This window comes from Meles meles, chromosome 21 (assembly GCF_922984935.1).
Source record: "Meles meles chromosome 21, mMelMel3.1 paternal haplotype, whole genome shotgun sequence".
NCBI classification, from domain to species: Eukaryota; Metazoa; Chordata; class Mammalia; order Carnivora; family Mustelidae; genus Meles; species Meles meles.
Window position 1 is genome coordinate 24,341,020 of NC_060086.1, and position 18,964 is coordinate 24,359,983.

Here is an 18,964-nt window from a genome sequence, read left to right on the forward strand (position 1 = left end):
AACCCCCTCCCTCTCAATCTCCCCTCATCATCCCAGAGGCCCAAGGTTTTAGGGATTCTTTCTTCAAAAGAGAGAGTTCCAGTGTTCACTCTCTCCAGTGGCATATGAAAGTGCTCATTTCCCAACATCCTCACCAACACAGTGTATTAGCAGCCTTTTCAGTGTTGTTAATCTGATATGTGAAAAATGTTATCTTATGGTAACTTTATTATATATTCCTCTAATTTGGGGGGTAAAGTTCAAAATCATTTTATATGTTTAAGAGCCATTTATGTTTTACTGTGAACTGTCTGCTAAGTAAGGAATTATTTTCTTGACCTTAGTAAAATGATAGTAACACTATTAAGCTCTGTAGCTTCTAGCAAGCAGTGAAAGGATTTGAGATGGGAGGGTGACTCATTCCCAATCAGATTGAGAAATTAGCCAATTGACCCCAAGTGCTTGGGCATGCAGGGAATCCTGGCCCTAAAGATGGAGCCTATGGGTAGATTCTGTAGGAAATGCAAAGAAAGTTTAACGTGGTGGTCTCTGGCAATAAGGACATGGACCTTACATTGAGCTGAGGGTGACCCCAGGCTTTAGGAAGATGCAGCGAGGCCTGTCTAAGAGGCCTGAAGCCTCTGCCCCGGGCTCCTGAGGCAGCTTTCCTAACCAGAGGCAGGGACCCACCTTGGAGACCCGGGAGCCCCAGGCAGTGTGTCAGTGGCCTGCCTTCCTTCTTCCTCTGCTGGGCTGGCATCTCCACACTGCAGGCCAAATAGGGTGTGGTGAGCATCTTTTAAGGTTTTGTTTCAATATCCAGTCTGTTGTGGATGATATTCTATAACATACAATAAAAATGATTTCCTAGAAACATAAAATGCAAGATAACCTGTGAACTACAAGCTCAAACTATTTGTTAGGAGAATCAATAGACCTAGAACTCCTGTATCACATTGCAGTACGTTTCTAAATGCTACTCAAATTTTGTTCTTAAGATAGTTCTACTTTAACAAGACTTTAGAACACAGATGTTATCTCCCTTTCCCCCTCTTTTATTTCTGTCTCCTTTAGCCCAGCTCCCCACCCTGGAGCTGAACAAGTCCATTTCGTCAGCAACTTTTGCTTGTGCCTTCCCCTCCTGCAGACGGTCTGTGAGGCCATTTTATAACCCTAGAGGCTTTTACCCACACAGGATGGAGATGAAAGAAACAGGGTCAGATGTAATAGCCTTGATTTATTTATTTGCTTCGACATTTATTGGCCCCGTTTTGTGATTTGAAAATACTATTTCATCATGATCTCGCATTTTGAGTTTTATCTGAGTCCTTAAGTAGTTTGTACGTGGCCACGAAAAAGCATATTTCGAAGAAGAATATTAAGATCTGATGTTTTGATGTAAAATACTTGTCTTTCCTATGTACCAATCATGGGACACTTTAAAGATTTTATTTATTTATTCTGAGGGAGAGCATGAGCGGGAGGGGCAGAGGGAGAGGGAAAAACAGGCTCCCAGCTGAGCAGGGAGCCCAATGCAGGGCTTGATCTCAGGTCCCTGAGTTCCTGACCTGAGCCAAAGGCAGAGCTTCACTGACTGAGCAACCCAGGTGCTCCACAGGGTGTTTCATTTGTAAAATCATTAATTCTACCATTAAATCATTAAATAGATTCTATTTACTTTGGTTGCAACAGCTTTAAATTCAAAAGAAAGAAAAGGAAAAAAAAGGGAAGAGAATGTGAAAGTCCCTATTTCTCCCATGAGTCCACACATCAATCGCTGACCCCAAAGAAGAGCAGCAGAATCCGCATTTGCTCTTCTCCTGCGGTGGGTTCTGCAGGGATGCTTTCCGCCTTCACTGAGCGATAGCTTGTCTCTGTGTGTGTCTCTCAGAATATTTTCCTCAAGTCCGTTCTGTCAGGTAACTGATAAAGGCATTTCTACCAAAGACAGAATGTCATCGTAACGTTCTAAATTTAGGGCTGGGATGGAGACCACCTTCTGGAGATTAAAGGTAAATGAACATTCACCCTCTTCCTTCCCGAATTGTTTCATTTGTGAAAGTGCCTGCCTGGTTCAAAATGTTAAAAATATGTTCAGAGGGAATGCACTGACTGCCTGTCTCGTGCCCCTGTCCCCAGCAGCTGCGCCTGCTGCCGCTGTCAGCCACGTACTTGATGTCACCAGGGCCCTGGTGAAGGATGGGTGCCTGGCTTCTCATCCTTGGCTGTTACAAACAGGGGTTCTGACAAAACAGAAATAAAAACAAAAAACCCTTGTAGACTGTCCTCTGCATGTGTGGAAGACCCTGCCAGTGGGATCGTGAGCCCTAGTTACCCTGTGTCTGCCGTATTGATGATCATGAAGATTTTATCGTCATCGTGACAGTGTCTTCCGTACAGTTTAGAGATGTGCAAGGCTGGGTGATAGTGATATGACACAAAGGCCTTTTGTAGCGATTCCCTGATTTGATGCCTCACCCGCTGTTAACAAGTAAGAACAGGTATAACTATGCTCACAGGAAAGGAGACGGATCCAGTTCATGGCAGAACAAGGACCAAATGGCCTGAAGCTCCTACAAGAAAAAGCTAGATGCTCTTCCACAGTGGACCAGGTCAGTTTTATGACCTGCAAAGATTTCTGTCTGGGTTGGTGGCCAGGGCTTTGGCCTAGGCCATTTGCTGGGGGAGTGGATGGCAGTGAGTCTTCTTTCCTGGGCCACACCTTCAATTTCACCAGAGATGTGCTGAGGAAAGGAACTTTCCATGGCAATGACATGGACTTTGCTGATGTCAACTGGGCAGAGCGAGACATCGACAGACTCTCCAGATGAGATCCGAACACTGGAGGCAGAAGTGACATACTAGAAGAACTCGTCCCAGTCTTCATGCCAGCGACCGAAGAGGTTAGACTCAAATCCAGTCTGGAAACTGAAGAGCACCAGGGATGAACAGCACTGGATGAGGGGGATGGATGACAATCAGCTTGGCGTGGCGCCATTGCAGATTGCCCATCAGGGGAAACTGGCAGTCGTCGATGAGAGGCACTGCGAGCAACTAACTGAGTATCAAAAACAGATGGAAGACCTGCAAGATCAAGACTGTGCTGGGAACGTGAAAGATGACTTCCTTCAAGAACGGAAACTGAGCTCAGAAGGTTGAAGCAACAACTTGCAGAGATGCAGCAGCTGAATGAGAGTTGAAACAATGTTGCTTCTGATCGCAGAGCAAAACACCAAAAGTTGCTTTCGGAGCTCCACGATGTAAGACACCAGCTGGAAGAATCTATTCTGTGGAACAACGAGGATTCTCTGGAAAACAAGATCGCTGTGAGGGCTTTAAAAATAGGGAAAGGAGAGTTACTAGCAAAATTGTGTGGGGCTAAAAAGAAGCTGTTGGAAGAGACAAACAAGTCTGGGCAAAGTCTCAAAGAATGGTCACCGGTAGAGCATGCACATTTCATTCAACTTGGTCAAGAGAAAGACCTGGAAATACTACACCTCCAAAAGAGGATGGAGCAACGGACGCCGGCCATCAAGAAATGAAGAAACTGCTGTCCTCTGCTTTAGAGGAGCAGAAGCAATTGACACAATATGTCAGAGAGCAAGACGTGTACATTGAAGAGCTTAGAGAAAGGCCAGAGCTTCAGGAGGAATTGGGTAAGTCGACGGGAATCTTAAGAAGCCATGACATTTTACAGCCATCCATGCAGGACAAAGACATGTGTCCCCCATCCAGGACAGACAAAAATCCCCATGTGAATGCAGACCTGGAGTGGCTAAGACAACAGAGTCTCACTGTCCCCGTAGTTGACCCTAAAATCCTAGACGAGATTGTTGAACTTGAGTATGAGGTATTTCAACTCAAGGAGTTAAAACATGATCTTGGGGTGCCTCGGTGGCTCAGTAGGTTAAGCAACGCCGTTGGTTCAGGTTGCGATCCCAGGGTTCTGGGATCAAGCCCCGTGTCAGGGTCCCTGCTCAGCAAGGACCCTGCTTCTCCCTCTCTCTCTGCCTGCTACTCCCCCTGCTTATTCTCTCTCTCTCTTTGTCAAATAAGTAAAATTTTAAAGAAGAGGACCTCAAGGAGGAAGGAAAAGGACAACCGAAGATCACTGACAACCAGCAGCAGGGGAAGGTAGGACTGCTGCAATCTTTACAGGAGCAGAAGCAGAAAGTAGACCATCTTCCTACCGACAGGAGATGAATGTTAAGCATGCTCAGCTCCCTTCAGTAAAAGACAAGCAGATTCAGAATTTGCAAGATACGATAGAACAGATGAAAGCCTGGTTCCCTGACAAAAATCCTCCTATGAACAAAGACCTGGAGAGCCTGAAACAACAGAGTCACACTGTCCCTGTGGTTGACCTAAAATCCTAGATGAGACTGTAGAACTAGAGTGTGAGGTCTTTCAACTCAAGGAGTTAAAAGAGGACCTTGGGGGGAAATAAAAGAGCAACAGATCATTGACAACCAGCAGCAGGGGAAGGTAGCACTGCTTCAGTCTTTACAGGAGCAGAAGGAGAAAGTGGACCGTCTTCAACACCGGCAGGAGCAGATGAACACTGAACACGCTCAGCTCCTTGCAGCGAAAGACAAGCAGATTCAGAATTTGCAAGATATGACAGAACAGATGAAATCCCAATTGCCTGACAAAAGCCTACACATTCCAACAGAACATCGTGATGATGCTGAAGTGATAAGTCGGCCTCTTACTAGAGAGAATGGAAGTAAAAAACCATGATTTATTATTAAGAAGAGGAAGAAGTTTAGGGTGCCTGGGTGGCTCAGTGGGTTAAGCCTCTGCCTTCGGCTCAGGTCATGATATCGGGGTCCTGGGATCTAGCCCCGCATCGGGCTCTCTGCTCATTGGGGAGCCTGCTTCCCTTCCTCTCTCTCTGCCTGCCTCTCTGCCTGCTTGTGATCTTTGTCTGTCAAATAAATAAATAAAGTGATCAAGGATTAAGAAGTCACTGAATGCACACCTACAGGAAACATCAGTGTGGGTTCAGAAATATATCAATTAAAGCAACTAGAAGTGGAACTAGCTTTACGAGAACGAGAAGGAGTGGAAGGAGCTTAAATCCCAAGGCCATGCCAAGACACTGTGGGCACTGGAGTCTGCTCTACCTCTCAATGAGTATCTTGTGAGTTAATAAATGTCTTTACATTTAAACCAAATGGAGGGGCACCTGGTAGGCTCATCATTTGAGAGACCAACTCTTGGTTTTGGCTCAGGTCATGAGCTCGGGGTCCTGGGATTGAGCTCTACATCAGGCTCCTTCTCAGCAAGGGGCTGTTCCAGGATTCTCTCTACCTCTGCCCCACTCCCCCACTCTCTCTCTCAAAAATAAACCAAATGGAGTTGGTCTTCTGTTACTTACACCCTGAAACAGCCTAAGTGATATTCTAAGTGTATTAACTCATTTCCATTTCCTTGATGAGTAAGCTCAAAGCAGGAGGGTGTGTGTGTGTGTGTGTGTGTGTGTGATGTCACCCAGCTCAGTTCTGAGCTCACAGAAGCAGACAGATATCTTATCTTCTCTTCATATCCACTGACAAAGCTTACTGCTGCCTTGACTGCAGTCGGTGCTAATGCTGTACGAACATGTCCCCCCACCGCGTCCATGTCTCCACATCAGCAGACACCTGTAAAAAAGCACATACCATTGGTGACTCAAGGCAGCAACTCAACACAGAAAGACACTAAGGGACAAAATTACCTACAAGCCCAGATTGTCCAAGGAAAGCTGACCCACAAAGCTTTAAAAGAGTAAACAGGATTCCGTTGTCTAAAGTAGTGCTTTTCAAACAAAGAGTTGCTACCCATCCATGTCAGAAGATCAATGTAGTTAATAAACTAACTGGAGTTAGACCCAGAAACATCTTAGGTATTACCTGGAGCACATGACCTCATTTCCCTTTGCTTGAAGAGTAAGCTGAAAGGGGCAGTGTGTGTGTGTGTGTGTGTGTGTGTGTGTGCGCGCACGTGTGCCTGTGTGTGCATATGTGTGTGCAGGGTGTGTGCTTGTGTGTGTGAGGTATCACCCCACTAGGTCTGAGTTCCCAGGATCAGAGAGCCTGGAGCCTTTATAAACTCCTGATTCGGATAGCGATAATGAGATTCACGAGAAACTAAAAAAGAGGAACCTGAACATGCCATCGTGGAGGGAGATTACTAAAGTCATCATAAGGAATATATAAAGGAAGAATGTCCTCCCCCCACTCCAGTAACAGAACAAAAGGAGGGAAGAATTGCTACTGTGCCAGGGCAAGTGGCGCCGTCACCATCGGCTCCACCTTCCTATGAGAAGGCGCCATTTAGTGAAAAGGATGAAAAGTCATGCCATCAGCCATTCAAAAAGGCCTCAGTGAAGCAAAGCGAGCAGGAGACTTAGATGCCTTACATTTTAATTTCCCAGTTACTGTTAGAGAACATGTTACTCCAGGATATGATCCCAACAACCCTCATGGTATCTATGAGGCCATGCATGAGCCATTTCCCTTCAAGTTATTCAAGGAATTACAACAGGCAGTACAAAACTATGGAGTTAATTCCCCATATACAACGGGAATCATTCAAGGCATCTGAGAAGACAATCGACTTACTCCGATTGATGGGTTATTACTAGCAAAAACAGTCATCCTCAAGTGAGTTTTTACAATTTAACATGGGGAAAGATCATGCAGAAACAGCAGCTGCCCGTAACACAGCTAATACTGTTCCTGTTTCCATGGAGCAGCTCACGGGCATTGGGCCATGGGCCTGGTGCAAGATCAAGTACTAATGAATGATGAAGCTATTGAGCAGCTTCGACGTTGTTGTTTGAGAGCCTGGGAGAGAACAGAATGCCAAGGAGAGAAGTGCTCTTCTTTTCAAAAGGTGGTACAGTGTCCTAAAGAACCCTATACTGATTTTATTGCAGGATTACAAGAAGCTATTAAAAGGTAAATTAATCTTGAAGCTGCTAATACAATTCTTCAGCTACTGGCATATGAAAATGCCAAGGCTGATTGTAAAAAACTGATTGCACCCTTTAAAGGCAAGGAAACATTAACAGACCATATAAAGCTATGCCAAGGAGTGGGGACAGAGACCTATAAAGCTGATTTGTTAGCTCAAGCAGTGGCTGCTCTGACCACAGGAAAATTTAAAGGACAGTGTTTCAACTGTGGGCAGACAGGGCATCCTAAAGCTCAACATAGGCAACAAGGAAAATTCTCCCTGCGAAATGCGAGACATGAGCCACCAGGTCTCTGTCCTAAATGTAAAGAAGGAATTCATTGCGCAAATCAATGTCATTCCAAATTCCACAAGGATGGATCCCGCCTTCAGGGAAACTTACTTTGGGGCAAGCCTTCAACCCCCCCAAAACAAGGGGGCCATTCTCCCTTAGCACCGAGATTTCAGACAAATGTACCATTTTAAATTTATGTAGTGCTGGATTAGATATCTCCATTCCAAAAGATCATCTCTTAATGCCTGCTGAGCTTCCCACTAAAATTCCAAATAATTTTTGGCCCTTTACCTAAGGGAACCACTGGGTTACTTTTGGGACAGTCTAGCCTCACCTCAAAGGGAGTATTAGTCCACACCGGCATTATTGATTCGGATTATACCAGTGAAATTTCAGTGACAATAACTACTGCAGCTCCAGACTGTTTCCAAAAAGGGGACTGCACTGCCCAGTTGCTACTTTTACCCTCTTTCCAGGGTCAATTTAAAAACATGGAAAGACGGGATGCCTTGGTGGCTCAGTGGGTTGGGGCCTCTGCCTTTGGCTCGGGTCATGATCTCAGGGTCCTGGGATCGAGCCCCGCATCAGGCTCTCTGCTCAGCCAGGAGCCTGCTTCCCCCTTTCTCTCTGCCTGCCTCTCTGCCTACTTGTGATATCTGTCTGTCAAATAAATAAATAAAATCTTAAAAAAATAATAACATGGAAAGACAAAGAGGCGACCCACGGAATGGGAGAATATCTTCACAAATGACACTACAGACAACAGACTGATCTCCAAGATGTATAAAAGAACTCCTCAAACTCAACACTCAATAAACAGATAATCAGATTTTAAAATGTGCAGAAGACATCAACAGATACTTCTCCAAAGAAGACATACAAATGGCTAACAGACACATGAAAAAATGTACATCATCACTAGCCATCAGGGAGATTCAAATCAAAACCACATTGAGATACCACCTGACACCAGTTAGAATGGCCAAAATTGACAAGACAGTAAACAACATGTGTTGAAGAGGATGTAGAGAAAGGGGAACCCTTGTACACTGTTGGTGGGAATGCAACCTGGTGCACCCACAGTAGAAAACAGTGTGGAGATTCCTTAAGAAACTAATAATAGAGCTTCCCTATGACCCTGCAATTGCACTGCTGGGTATTTACCCCAAAGATACAGAGGTAGGGAAAAGAAGGGCCATATGTACCCCAGTGCTCACAGCAGCAATGGCCACAGTCGCCAAACTGTGGAAAGAGCCCAGATGCCCTTCAACAGATGAACGGATAAAGAAGATATGCTCCATACATACAATGGAGTATTATGCCTCCATCAGAAAGGATGAACACCCAACATTTGTATCAACATGGACGGGGCTGGAGGAGATTATGCCGAGTGAAATAAGTCAAGCAGAGAGAGTCAATTATCACATGGTTTCACTTACTTGTGGAGCATAAGCAATAACAAAGGACATTGGGTGAAGGACAGCCCAAGTGGGCTGGGGGAAATCAGAGGGGGAGAAGAACCATGAGCAACTGTGGACTCTGAGAAACCATTTGAGGGTTTTGGAGGGGAGATGGGGAGGGGGTTAGGAGGGCCTGGTGGTGGGTATTAAGGAGGGCACGTATTGCATGGAGCACTGGGTGTTGTGCAAGAACAATGAATCTTGGAACACTGGGGAAAAAAAACAACCACCTAGTGCTCATCACAACACATGTCCCCCTTAGTACCCATCATCCCGTTACCCCATCTCCCCACCCAACTCCGATCCCAAACCCTCAGTTTGTTTCCCGGGGTCCAAAGATTCAGTTATTCTAGATCACTCACCCTCAGTCTAGCTGTAAGGCATACTCGGAAGCTGAGCATCTCACCTGGTGAGGTTCTACAGTTGGAGACCCACGTTGTCTCCCACCACCAAAACGTTTACAGTAAGGGGAAGCCCTCTTTCCAGGTTTTGCTCAAAAGTCACCTTCTCCGTGAGACCACTCTATTTAAAACTCTAACGCCTCCTTCCCTTAGCACATGTCATCACCTTTCTATGCTATATTCCCCCACCCCCATGGCTCTTCCCACCATCTCATTATTTATATGCTCATCTATCTCTCCTTACCCAAATGTGAGCTCCAGAAAGAAGGATGCGTGTCTGCTTTATTCACGGCTGTGTCCCCAATGCCAGGAACAGAGTAGGCTCTCAATAAACACTCAAACACATGAAGGGAGGAAGAGAGGAAGAGAGGAAGGAAGGGATTCTCCAAACACAGGGAGATCAAAGATCCTGAGAATCCAAACTTGCAACAAATTCTCACTATAAAAAGCCTATGGGAAAGACCCATAACATAATCTAGCCTGGAAATAAATCAGACAAGAGCTCCCTAAGGGAAAGGATACTTCAGCTAAGTCTTCAGAAAAGGCAATGCAGACAATCAAAATTAGGAAAGAAAGACTGAAGCAGTTAGGTGGGATTCTAAGAATGTGTTGTTTTATATTTCAGACAGTCGTGGATGCTCCCTAGCCAAGCTCCCTGCATCTTTTCTGTATGGAAGAGGCCCTCGCTTGGACCAGGACAGCACCAGGCTTGACTGCGAAAAGCCAAGTTCAGAAGGTCGAGGTGGAAGACATCCCACCAAAAGCATCCAAGAGTGAGTCCTTTTTTTTTTTTTTTAATATTTTATTTATTTGACAGAGAGAAACCACAACTAGGCAGAGAGGCAGACAGAGAGAGAGGAAGAAGCAGGCTCCCTGCTGAGCAGAGAGCCCGATGTGGGGCTCGATCCCAGGACCCTGGGATCATGACCTGAGCCGAAGGCAGAGGCTTTAACCAACTGAGCCACTCAGGCGCCCCCAAGAGTGAGTCCTTTACAGAATAGAGTGGTAGATTCCAAGGAACACCTGGAGCCTTGAACAAAAAGGTGTAACTCTGAACGTTTTTCCCAAGGAAGGCAATCAGACCAGTGAGAAAATCAAGAATGATCAAACCTCAAAGGCAAATAAGTTTTTCTCCAGTTTAACGGTGTTTGTGTTATTACCCGGATAGCTTTTTTTTAAGTGATCACGCTGCCATAGGACTTTTTGTAATGCATCCAAATTCGTAGGCTGGGAAGGCCAGGAAACAAAGAGTAGGGGGCAGGGTTATTACTTGACTTTCAATTCAGTAAACAGAATTCATCCTTCTACAGAGTCCTTTATTCGAAATACTGCCAGCAGCTATATGCCCCAAAGAGATGGAGTTTGAATGACTTAAGTTACTGGCTTTCAGACCGAATGCACGTTTCTGAATATGCTGACCCCCGCACTACATGAAGTGATGTACAGCTATTCTCCACATACTTTCTGTCACTACCACTCTCCTCTCTGGCTTCGGCTCGTTCCCAGAATATCGGGATGACATTAAGTGACAACGGCTGTCATATTCCCACGACACAGGGAACCGCTCTTGCTTCTTTCAGTGGATCCCTTCAGAAGGGCCCTTCACAAGGTGTTGGGCAGAACGCAAGAGAAACGAGGGCGCTGAGAAGGACGAGCTCCCAATGACCACGCAGAGGAGCAACTCCTCCGTCAAATACCGCCGACTGGTCACAACTACTGGACAGTTTCCCAGGTCCTGGGGATGCGAATGGAACCCAAAGGCGACCCTGGCACCTTGTGCCTCACTTAATCTCCTTATGACATTCAAAGAAATACTAATCAAAAGGCGATTTACAGCTCTGCTGCAGCGATTGCTAAAAATGCCAAGGGAAAAAGACCGCCTTAGTGCACAGCAAAACTCAAAACCCCTCTCCCCAGGCTGTCTCTGTTCTCGTCATTCCATAGCCCCTAAGACTCGCTCATAAATCAAACCCTAGCGGTCTTTCTCTCATTTCCCTATTCGGTGTCCGCTCTCTGGCTTCTTCCAGTTTTCCGTTTCTACCATCACCCAGATACTGTGTGAGAAAAGAGAGGAGTAAGCCAGGTGGGCCTGGGGCAGAAACAGATGGCGCAGATTGACAACTTATATTTTCTTTTATAACCCTTCATTATTCGTCCTTCAAGGAGTGCCCATTCTGAGCACAGCTGTGTTTTAGTGAAACCAAGGGTGTAAAGTATTATGTTATCACCTATGTGTTGATAAATAAGGCTTAGCATTAGTCCAAAAAAAAAAAAAAAAAAGAATTTAACAATGAACAAAGAAGATTTAATTACCTCAGATGTGATCCAGGAATAGCTCCTTTGCGAGAGTGGAGAAAACAGACCTGCTTTTTCCTAATTCCTTTAGCCAACAGCCAGTTCTTTAAAATCAACCTAGGAGTCAAGACAACAGTTTTTAAGACACACATACCAACACGTTTCATTTCTCAGCATACAGTTAAATGGTACTAAGGACACTATCATTCTGCAGCCATCAACACTGTACATCTCCACAATTTTCCCATCTTCCCAAACTGAAACTCTTGTCCTCATGAAACAATGCCTCGTTCTCTCCTCCTTCTGGTCCCCAGTAAGCACCTTGCTACTTTCTATCTCTCTTACCTAGATTACTCAAGGCATTTCATGAATGGAATCAGACAGTATTTGCTCTTTGCTAATTGGCTTATTTCACTTTGTGTAGCGTCCTCAAGGTCCATCCATGTGGTACCATGGGTCAGCATTTCCTTCCTTTTTAAGACTATAGAATCCTCCCTAACAGAGGTATGCTACCTCTGTGGATCCGTTCGTCCCCTGATGGACACGCGGGGTGCTTCCACCTTTTGTCTATGGAGAATAATGCCACTATGAACCCGGGTATTCAAGCCACCATTTTGTTAGTTTGTGTCCAAACGTCTTGGGTTTTTTTGTTTGTTTGTTTCTTTTAAGATTTTATCTATTTCTTTACAGAGAGGCAGCATGAACATGGGAAAAGGCAGAGGAGAGAGAGAGAAAGGGAATCCCAAGCAGACTCCCCACTGTGCATGGGGCCAACGTGGAGCTCTCTCCCATGACCCCGAGATCATGACCTGAGCCAAAGTCAAGAGTTGGATACGTCACCCACTGGGCCGCCCAGGCGCCCCTCCAAACTTCAAACTGATTAAGAGACGATGGGTACCCATCGAAAGAGAAATGGACAGACAGATGGGGCATATCCATACAATGGAACCCCAGCTGAGGAACGAAGTACTGAGAGGTGTCACAACACGGATGAATTGGGAAAACACGACACTAGGTGAAAGAAACCAGTCACAAAAAGGTCACATATCAAGCGATTTCAGTTATCTGAAATATCCCAAATAGGTAATCCACAGAGACAGAAAGTAGATGATGAGTTGACGGGGACTGGAGGGAGGCCACACGGGGAGGAAACTGCTTAATGAGCACAGGGTTTCTGGCCAACAATGTTCTGGAGCTAGTTAGAGGTGATGGTCACACAACCCTGTGAATGTACTAAATGCCACTGCATTAGTCACTTTATTTTTTCATTAATTACCTTTCGTTCCGGTGTAGTGAACATGCAGCCCTCTATTAGTTCCGGGTGTACAGCACAGGGATTCAGCAGTTCTGAACATCACTCGGTGCTGCCCACCGTTAGTGTCCTCTTAATCCCCTTCCGCTGTATCACCCATCCTCCCAGCCACATTTTGCTGCTGCTGTAGTGTACTAAGACTGCACGGTCCAGTGTGGGAGCCACGAGCACATGGGGCTGCCGAGCGCTCCACATGTGGTTCGTCCAAGCCGAGACATGGCATCAATGTAAAATACACGCTGGAGTTCAATGGCGTAGTATGACCAACCGATGCAAAGTATCTCATTAATACTTTCACACTGATTACATGTTCAAAAGGCAATATTGTGAATAAACTGAGTTAAAGAAAACAATAGTAAATACAAATAAATAGGGGTGCCTGGGTGGTTCAGTGGGTTAAGACTCTGCCTTCGGCTCAGGTCATGATCTCAGGATCATCAGGATTTCTGCTCATCGGAAGCCTGCTTCCCGCTCGCTCTCTGCCACCTCTCTGCCTACTTGTGATCTCTCTCTGTGTCAAATACATAAATAAAATCTTTAAAACATAAATAAACAAGAATGAAAATAATAATAATAAATAATAAATTTCATCCATTTTATTATACTGTTTACAGGTGGCACAGGAAAATTTTAAATTACACATGTGGCTCAAATTATATTTCTCTGAGGCAGGGTCAGTTGAAGGTCTAAGCCAGTCTAGGCGTAGAGGGAGGGGAATGGTCAGAGCTTCTCTGAATCCCAGGAGTCCCTCCTGTCCATAGTGGGCAGGTCAGACTGAGCACAGAATTAAGTGGGGGTCACCGCAGAGGAGCAAGGAGAGAAGAGCGGGTGGGAGAATGGAGGACAGGAGAGCGTCACCCTGGCTGAGAACTGGAGTTCCAGGACCAAGAGGGCACAGCAAGCCAGACCTGAAGTGCTTCAGACTTGTGCTCTTCTCCCTTGCAGTGTCCTTGGATGGGATGACACTTGAGTCCTAGGGGTCATGACCGAGAACAAGACTTTGAAGGCCCTGCGGAGGTCCTTATCTGATCCACAGATCCTCTTGGTCACTGCAGGGAGCACTTCCCAAAACAGACACCCGAGGACCACACCCCTGCTGGCACCAACAGAAGCTCTAGGATTTGATACCGTCTAACTGTGGGACAGGCGGCCCAATGATGACAGACACTGCCCATCCCACAACTCATGGGAGCGGGGCTCAGAGCCAGATTTCATTTCACTTAGGAAAATGAAGAAGTGTGAAGTTTTCTGCACCATAATACTGTGAAGCAAATTCATGCCTGAGTCACACATAATCTGTGGCTGAGTCAGCAGGACAGCCCAAGTCCTCAAACATTCAGAGCATCTAAAGCACAAGGTCTGTGGGCTTTTCTGCATACGGCTGCCTCCAGGTCTTCACTCCCATAGCCTCCACCCTGAAGCACCATGACCCATAGGCTTCCCATTTGCATATGTCTTCTTGAGAACATACTAAGAATTTCCAGGGGCCAGAAGCCAAGAGAACTAATAATACAAAAGCCACCAATTCTAAACCTCTGAACAGGATAGGATTTATAGGGATAATAGTCCAACTGCTTCATTCGAGCGGGAAGAAAGTACAGCCTAGGTGGGAAGTGGGCAGGGCGGACTTGGTCAAGGTCAGACACTGGTGGTCAGGTCTCTAACTAGAAGGCACCTCTTTTTCCATCTCCTGGACATCTCAGATGTCATGGCAGCTGGCTCCTCAACACTGTCAACCTCACATCTTTCCCTTTCCAAATAAACCACACAATTTGCAACATGCCAGGCAGAGTCTTTCGAGCTGGAGAACATGCAGATATCGAACTGGAGACATTCCAACCCTACAGAGAAGAAATTGCCTTTACCAGAATTATGCACATGTGTGTCATCCATGTCGATACTTACCAAGCCCACATACCAGTGTGGCTGTGTCACTCACGTACATCTGCACACGCATATCCACACGGAGAGAGGGAGGCCGCAAAACCTGTCATTCTGTCATTCTGCTCTGCCATGTCCTGGGGATCACATCCCAGTCTTCCTACGTCCCCACTCCTTGGAGAGGCCCCTTGTTCTGTGTTTCAAACACACTCTTTTTTCTGTATTCAGAAAGACATTTAGAACAAGATCAGGGCTGTACAATGCAACAAAGTGTCAACGAAATGCGATATCATGCAAGCGCCTCTGAAGAGGACCACAGCAGAGTCCACATCCATAAGCACTAGGGGCGCTGACATCGCACGCCATCTCTCAGCAGTCTGCCCGCGGCACGCTGGGGGCTGCACAGCCCTCTAGGACCACACCGAAGGCGACAGAGCCAGGATTAAGAAGACCGTGAAGCCAAGTGGTATGTGAAAGGCAGAAAACGTAGAAGCAAGTCTGAGATAGGGTCAAATACCCAGGCAGGTCACTGCACATTGCCTGACACACAGGTACTCGGTGTGTACTTGTTGGATGGATGGAGAAATGGGTGAAGAGATGCATGGGCATGTACCATGGAAAATTCTGTACCCTGTCCCCACTGTCACTCCTGGAACTCAACCCCCGGCACAGCATTCAGCGTAACGTGGATCCTCAAACTATAAAAAGCCAGTGCGATGGCTGACTGGATAGAGGAGTAAGTGATTCTGATTCTTCTCCATCCATTTTCAAAAGTGAGTGTTTCCTCCAAGCAACATTTGGGGTTAAGTAAAGTAAGGCCTGGGGAGGGAGAGGAACCAGCATTCATTGGTATTTATTCCACACTGAACGTGTGCGTGTGCCCTCACACTGAATTCTCAAAAGACATCTGTGAGCAGCTTCTATTATTATCTTCTGCATTTCAGACTGGATAAACCTGAGCCACAGAGAGATGGAGTACCTTGCCCAAGATCACTTGCTCAAGACACCAAATGGAGAGCAAGGATCTGAACCAGGGCCATCTGACTTGCTTCCAATCATGCCGCACTGTACAATGCTTCCCCCGAGTGCAGTGCGCTGTGGAGGCCTGGTTTATGGAACAGTAGGGAGAAGGAGCTCTGGCCGCTCTGATTCAAGATCCCAGAGGTATCCTGCACTGCTTCCCCCGACCTTGACTCCTAAGACACCACCCTGGACCCACAGAGCCCCAGGAAGCATGCTGTGAAAACTGCTGTTCTGTGGGATAGTCCAGGGCCCTTGCCTGTGCTGAGACGCTTCCCAGGCACAACAGTTTCCAACCCACAGGGAAATAAGCAGTGGGTAGGACACGGTGTAAAGCATCCAGACAGACCTGGCTTTGTTGCCTCACCATGTGGAGCGTCGGCTTCCTCAGATGTCGAACAGGAAAAATAACACCTTTGGAAGGGTGACTGAGGATGAAAGGAAATGACGCACGTGAAGTGCTTGGCTCTGTGCAGTGTCTGTCTAAGTGCTCCCTGAAGGTCAGCTGATGGTCATGGTCATGGAGGAAGCCACAGAATAGCCTCATTTTCTGAACCCTCATAGGTGGCAACTCCTTTTGTCTCTTTGACAGCTAAGATGGTAAAAGAGAATTTGGTTTGATTTAGAATGCCAACTCTTGGAGTCAGTATCTGAGGGACCCTGGGCCAGTCATGTCACTGCTCTGAGCTTTCCTTTCTGTTTACTTAAATGGGGAAAAGACGCCCTACCTTAGGTTGTGAGAATCAGATTAAATGAAGGATTCCGCTCCGGAGCAAGAGCCCATAGCACACGTCTTGGTGACCTATTTCTCAGGGACCAGGAGGCTTGGAGGGACAGCTGACAGCCCCACCCTCACGAAGTCCACAGGTGTGTCCTCAAAAAGAGCTCCCAGCCACTTCTCACCCCTGGGTTGACCACCCTTGCGTAGGACTAACTGATGTTTAGCTCCTTTCCTGCACTGACATTTTATTCTATAAGCTTTCTTCTCTCTGCCATGGACACTGCCTGAACTATTCGAGACCAGTCCCTGCTTTAAAAATAATGATAAAACTGCCTGTCAGTGGAAATAAGCCCCACACACTATGTCACCAACAGAAGCAGGAGAATCTCTGAGACACCTCTGTGAGTTCGTGCGGCATGCAAGATGAAACTCCATCTCGGCTCAGTCATACACGCTCTGAAACCATATTGCAGGGGTGGAATTTTCAGTTGTTCACCCGGTCGACATGAAGGTGAGGGAGACCTGGACAAGCGGGCAGAAGTCTGCCCATTAGAAGTCAGGGGCTCTGAGCTGCCAACGGCCTGGCACGCCCTGACCACTTCAGACACGCAGCACACGGGGCAAACGTGCAGACTCTGGAGGCAGAATCCCCAGGTTCAAACCCAGCTCCATCACTTGCTAGATGAGTGGAGCAAACTTCATCTCGCTGTTCCTCAGTTTCCCCCTCTGTGAAATGGGGTGAACGACGGAGCCCATACTATCGGTTACTGTGAGGAACAAAGAAGTCAAAGCATGCAGTTCGTGCAGTCACTGGTGTGTAGGAAATGTTTAGTAATCTGAGTGGGAAGAGTTACACAAGGCCTTTCCAGAAGTACCTAGATGTTCTGTTGCTCATTGGACACAGCCCAAACTCAGGAGCATCTGTGCATGACCCCGTACACTGTGGTCTCTGATGCTCCGTCCCTGCAGCCATGCCTCTTGCTTCTGGCATCTTCCCTCATTCCTGCACGACATGCAGTTCCCCCACATGTCCCCACTCTCTCTTCCCTTCCTCACAACTACTGGCACTTACAAATTCCTGCTCATCTTCTCCAGAACCCCCTCCCAACCTCCCCAGCATGCAGGAAGACTGGATTAGGGGCTACAAGAAGAATCTCCACGCAGGCATGAGGCTTGGTCCTCTCGGGCGATGACAGTCCTGGGAAAACTGCCCTTTGGTTCACCTCACCCCCTGTCAACACAGAAGAATGTGCTAGGTGTCGCCGGGGAGCCATCCTGGGTGGGCAGGCAGCCAAAGGGTCAGCTTCTCCCAACATGTGAAGAGGGATCAGGTTGTCCATGGTGAGGACCAAAGGAAGTTTCCTTGAGGACCTGAGGGGATCCAGTCTCTGCTCGGACAGTATCATTGGCAGCTGGGTGCCTTCATGAGAACCTGGGAGCTACACATCCTGTACAGAATTTTTCTCCTTCCATAAGATACTGTATCGTTTACTCACAACATCTGGCTTCCTCTCCTCCAAACACACCAACGTCACCTCCATTACAACACCCAGTGCCTCTCTTCCAGGAGCCCCCGGCACCCTTGCATTTCTTCTCTTACACTCCTTCTCATGCTGTATATGCCACGTGTGGAAGAATGTGGGTTCAAGAACCAGACTGCTGGATGCCAATTCCCGATTCTCCGTTTACCAGCTGTGTGACACCAGGCAAGTTCCCTAACCTCTCTGCACTTTGGTTTCCTCATCTGTACAATAATACTAAGAACCCCTTTGTTGTACTGTTCTTGTGAGGGCTAAGTGAGTTCATTCATGGGAAGCATTTGGAATAGCAGGTGGGATGCAGAACTTGTTCAATAAACACTGGCAACGAGTCGTAGGACTACTAACTTGTATCTATAAGCCCTTTCCCCCGGGGCTGTGAGATCCAAGAGGCTAGTGGCTACCTGCAGGGTTCATCCTTTGCCCCAGCACAAGAGATGACACAAAGCAGGTACTCAGTAAATACCTGTGGAAGTCAGAGGAAGACAAAGAAGAGAGGAGGGGAGGCTTGGAGTAGGCAGAGTGGAGGACAGGAATGCCTTGAAGGTTGTTTAACGCAACCTCTGTATTACAAATAGAAAATTATCTAGAACCGAAGAAAGCCAGATGAATCAATTTCCACCCTAGCGGAACTGATTACCTTCTTCAGTCTGCCAGAATCACAGAACTATTCTCCATCATTACATATTCATCATTCCTTCTACTGAATTCATTATTTGTTTTCTGGAAGAGAGGGACTAGGACACATGAGCAATTCCTTAAAGGACACGCTGGACGGCACAACGGACTCCCTCCATTGGCCCGGGATCCAGCTGCTCCTTCCAAGAGCTTCTCCATGGGGACATGTTAATCCCAGCTGCTCCCTCTAGAGGCCCGCCATAAGCCAGGGGTCACCTCAACACTGACCCTGCAGTCCCCAGATCAGCCTCAGCTTTGCACACGGAATCCCTGATTTTACTATCAAGGGACCTTTTTTCAGTTGCACGTTCACATGACTCAAGTTCTCAAGATGAATGTTTACAGCCAAAAAGTTCATTAAATAGGGTTTCAGTGCAAAATCCTCATCATATGGGTTAGGATCCTCTAACTCCACACAAACAGCACTTTCTCTCCCTGTCACCAG

At 46.7% G+C, this 18,964-nt stretch overlaps 1 protein-coding gene across 6 annotated transcripts in view; it reads left to right on the top strand.

Moving 5' to 3' along the window:
• The window catches only part of LOC123933382 (mitochondrial-processing peptidase subunit alpha-like), a 79,827-nt gene extending 65,648 nt beyond the window's left edge, over window positions 1–14,179 (top strand). For 5 of the 6 annotated variants that reach the window (XM_045992476.1, XM_045992475.1, XM_045992479.1 and 2 more), the window contains 2 exons: window positions 9,700–9,847; window positions 13,627–14,179. In XM_045992476.1, coding sequence (XP_045848432.1) covers window positions 9,700–9,847; window positions 13,627–13,651 — 173 coding nt within the window. In that variant the 3' untranslated portion in view covers window positions 13,652–14,179. Of the gene's footprint in view, window positions 1–4,966; window positions 5,173–9,699; window positions 9,848–13,626 lie in introns of those variants that run through there. The other variant, XM_045992478.1, reaches the window with a different exon arrangement.
• Window positions 14,180–18,964: the final 4,785 nt, after the last annotated feature.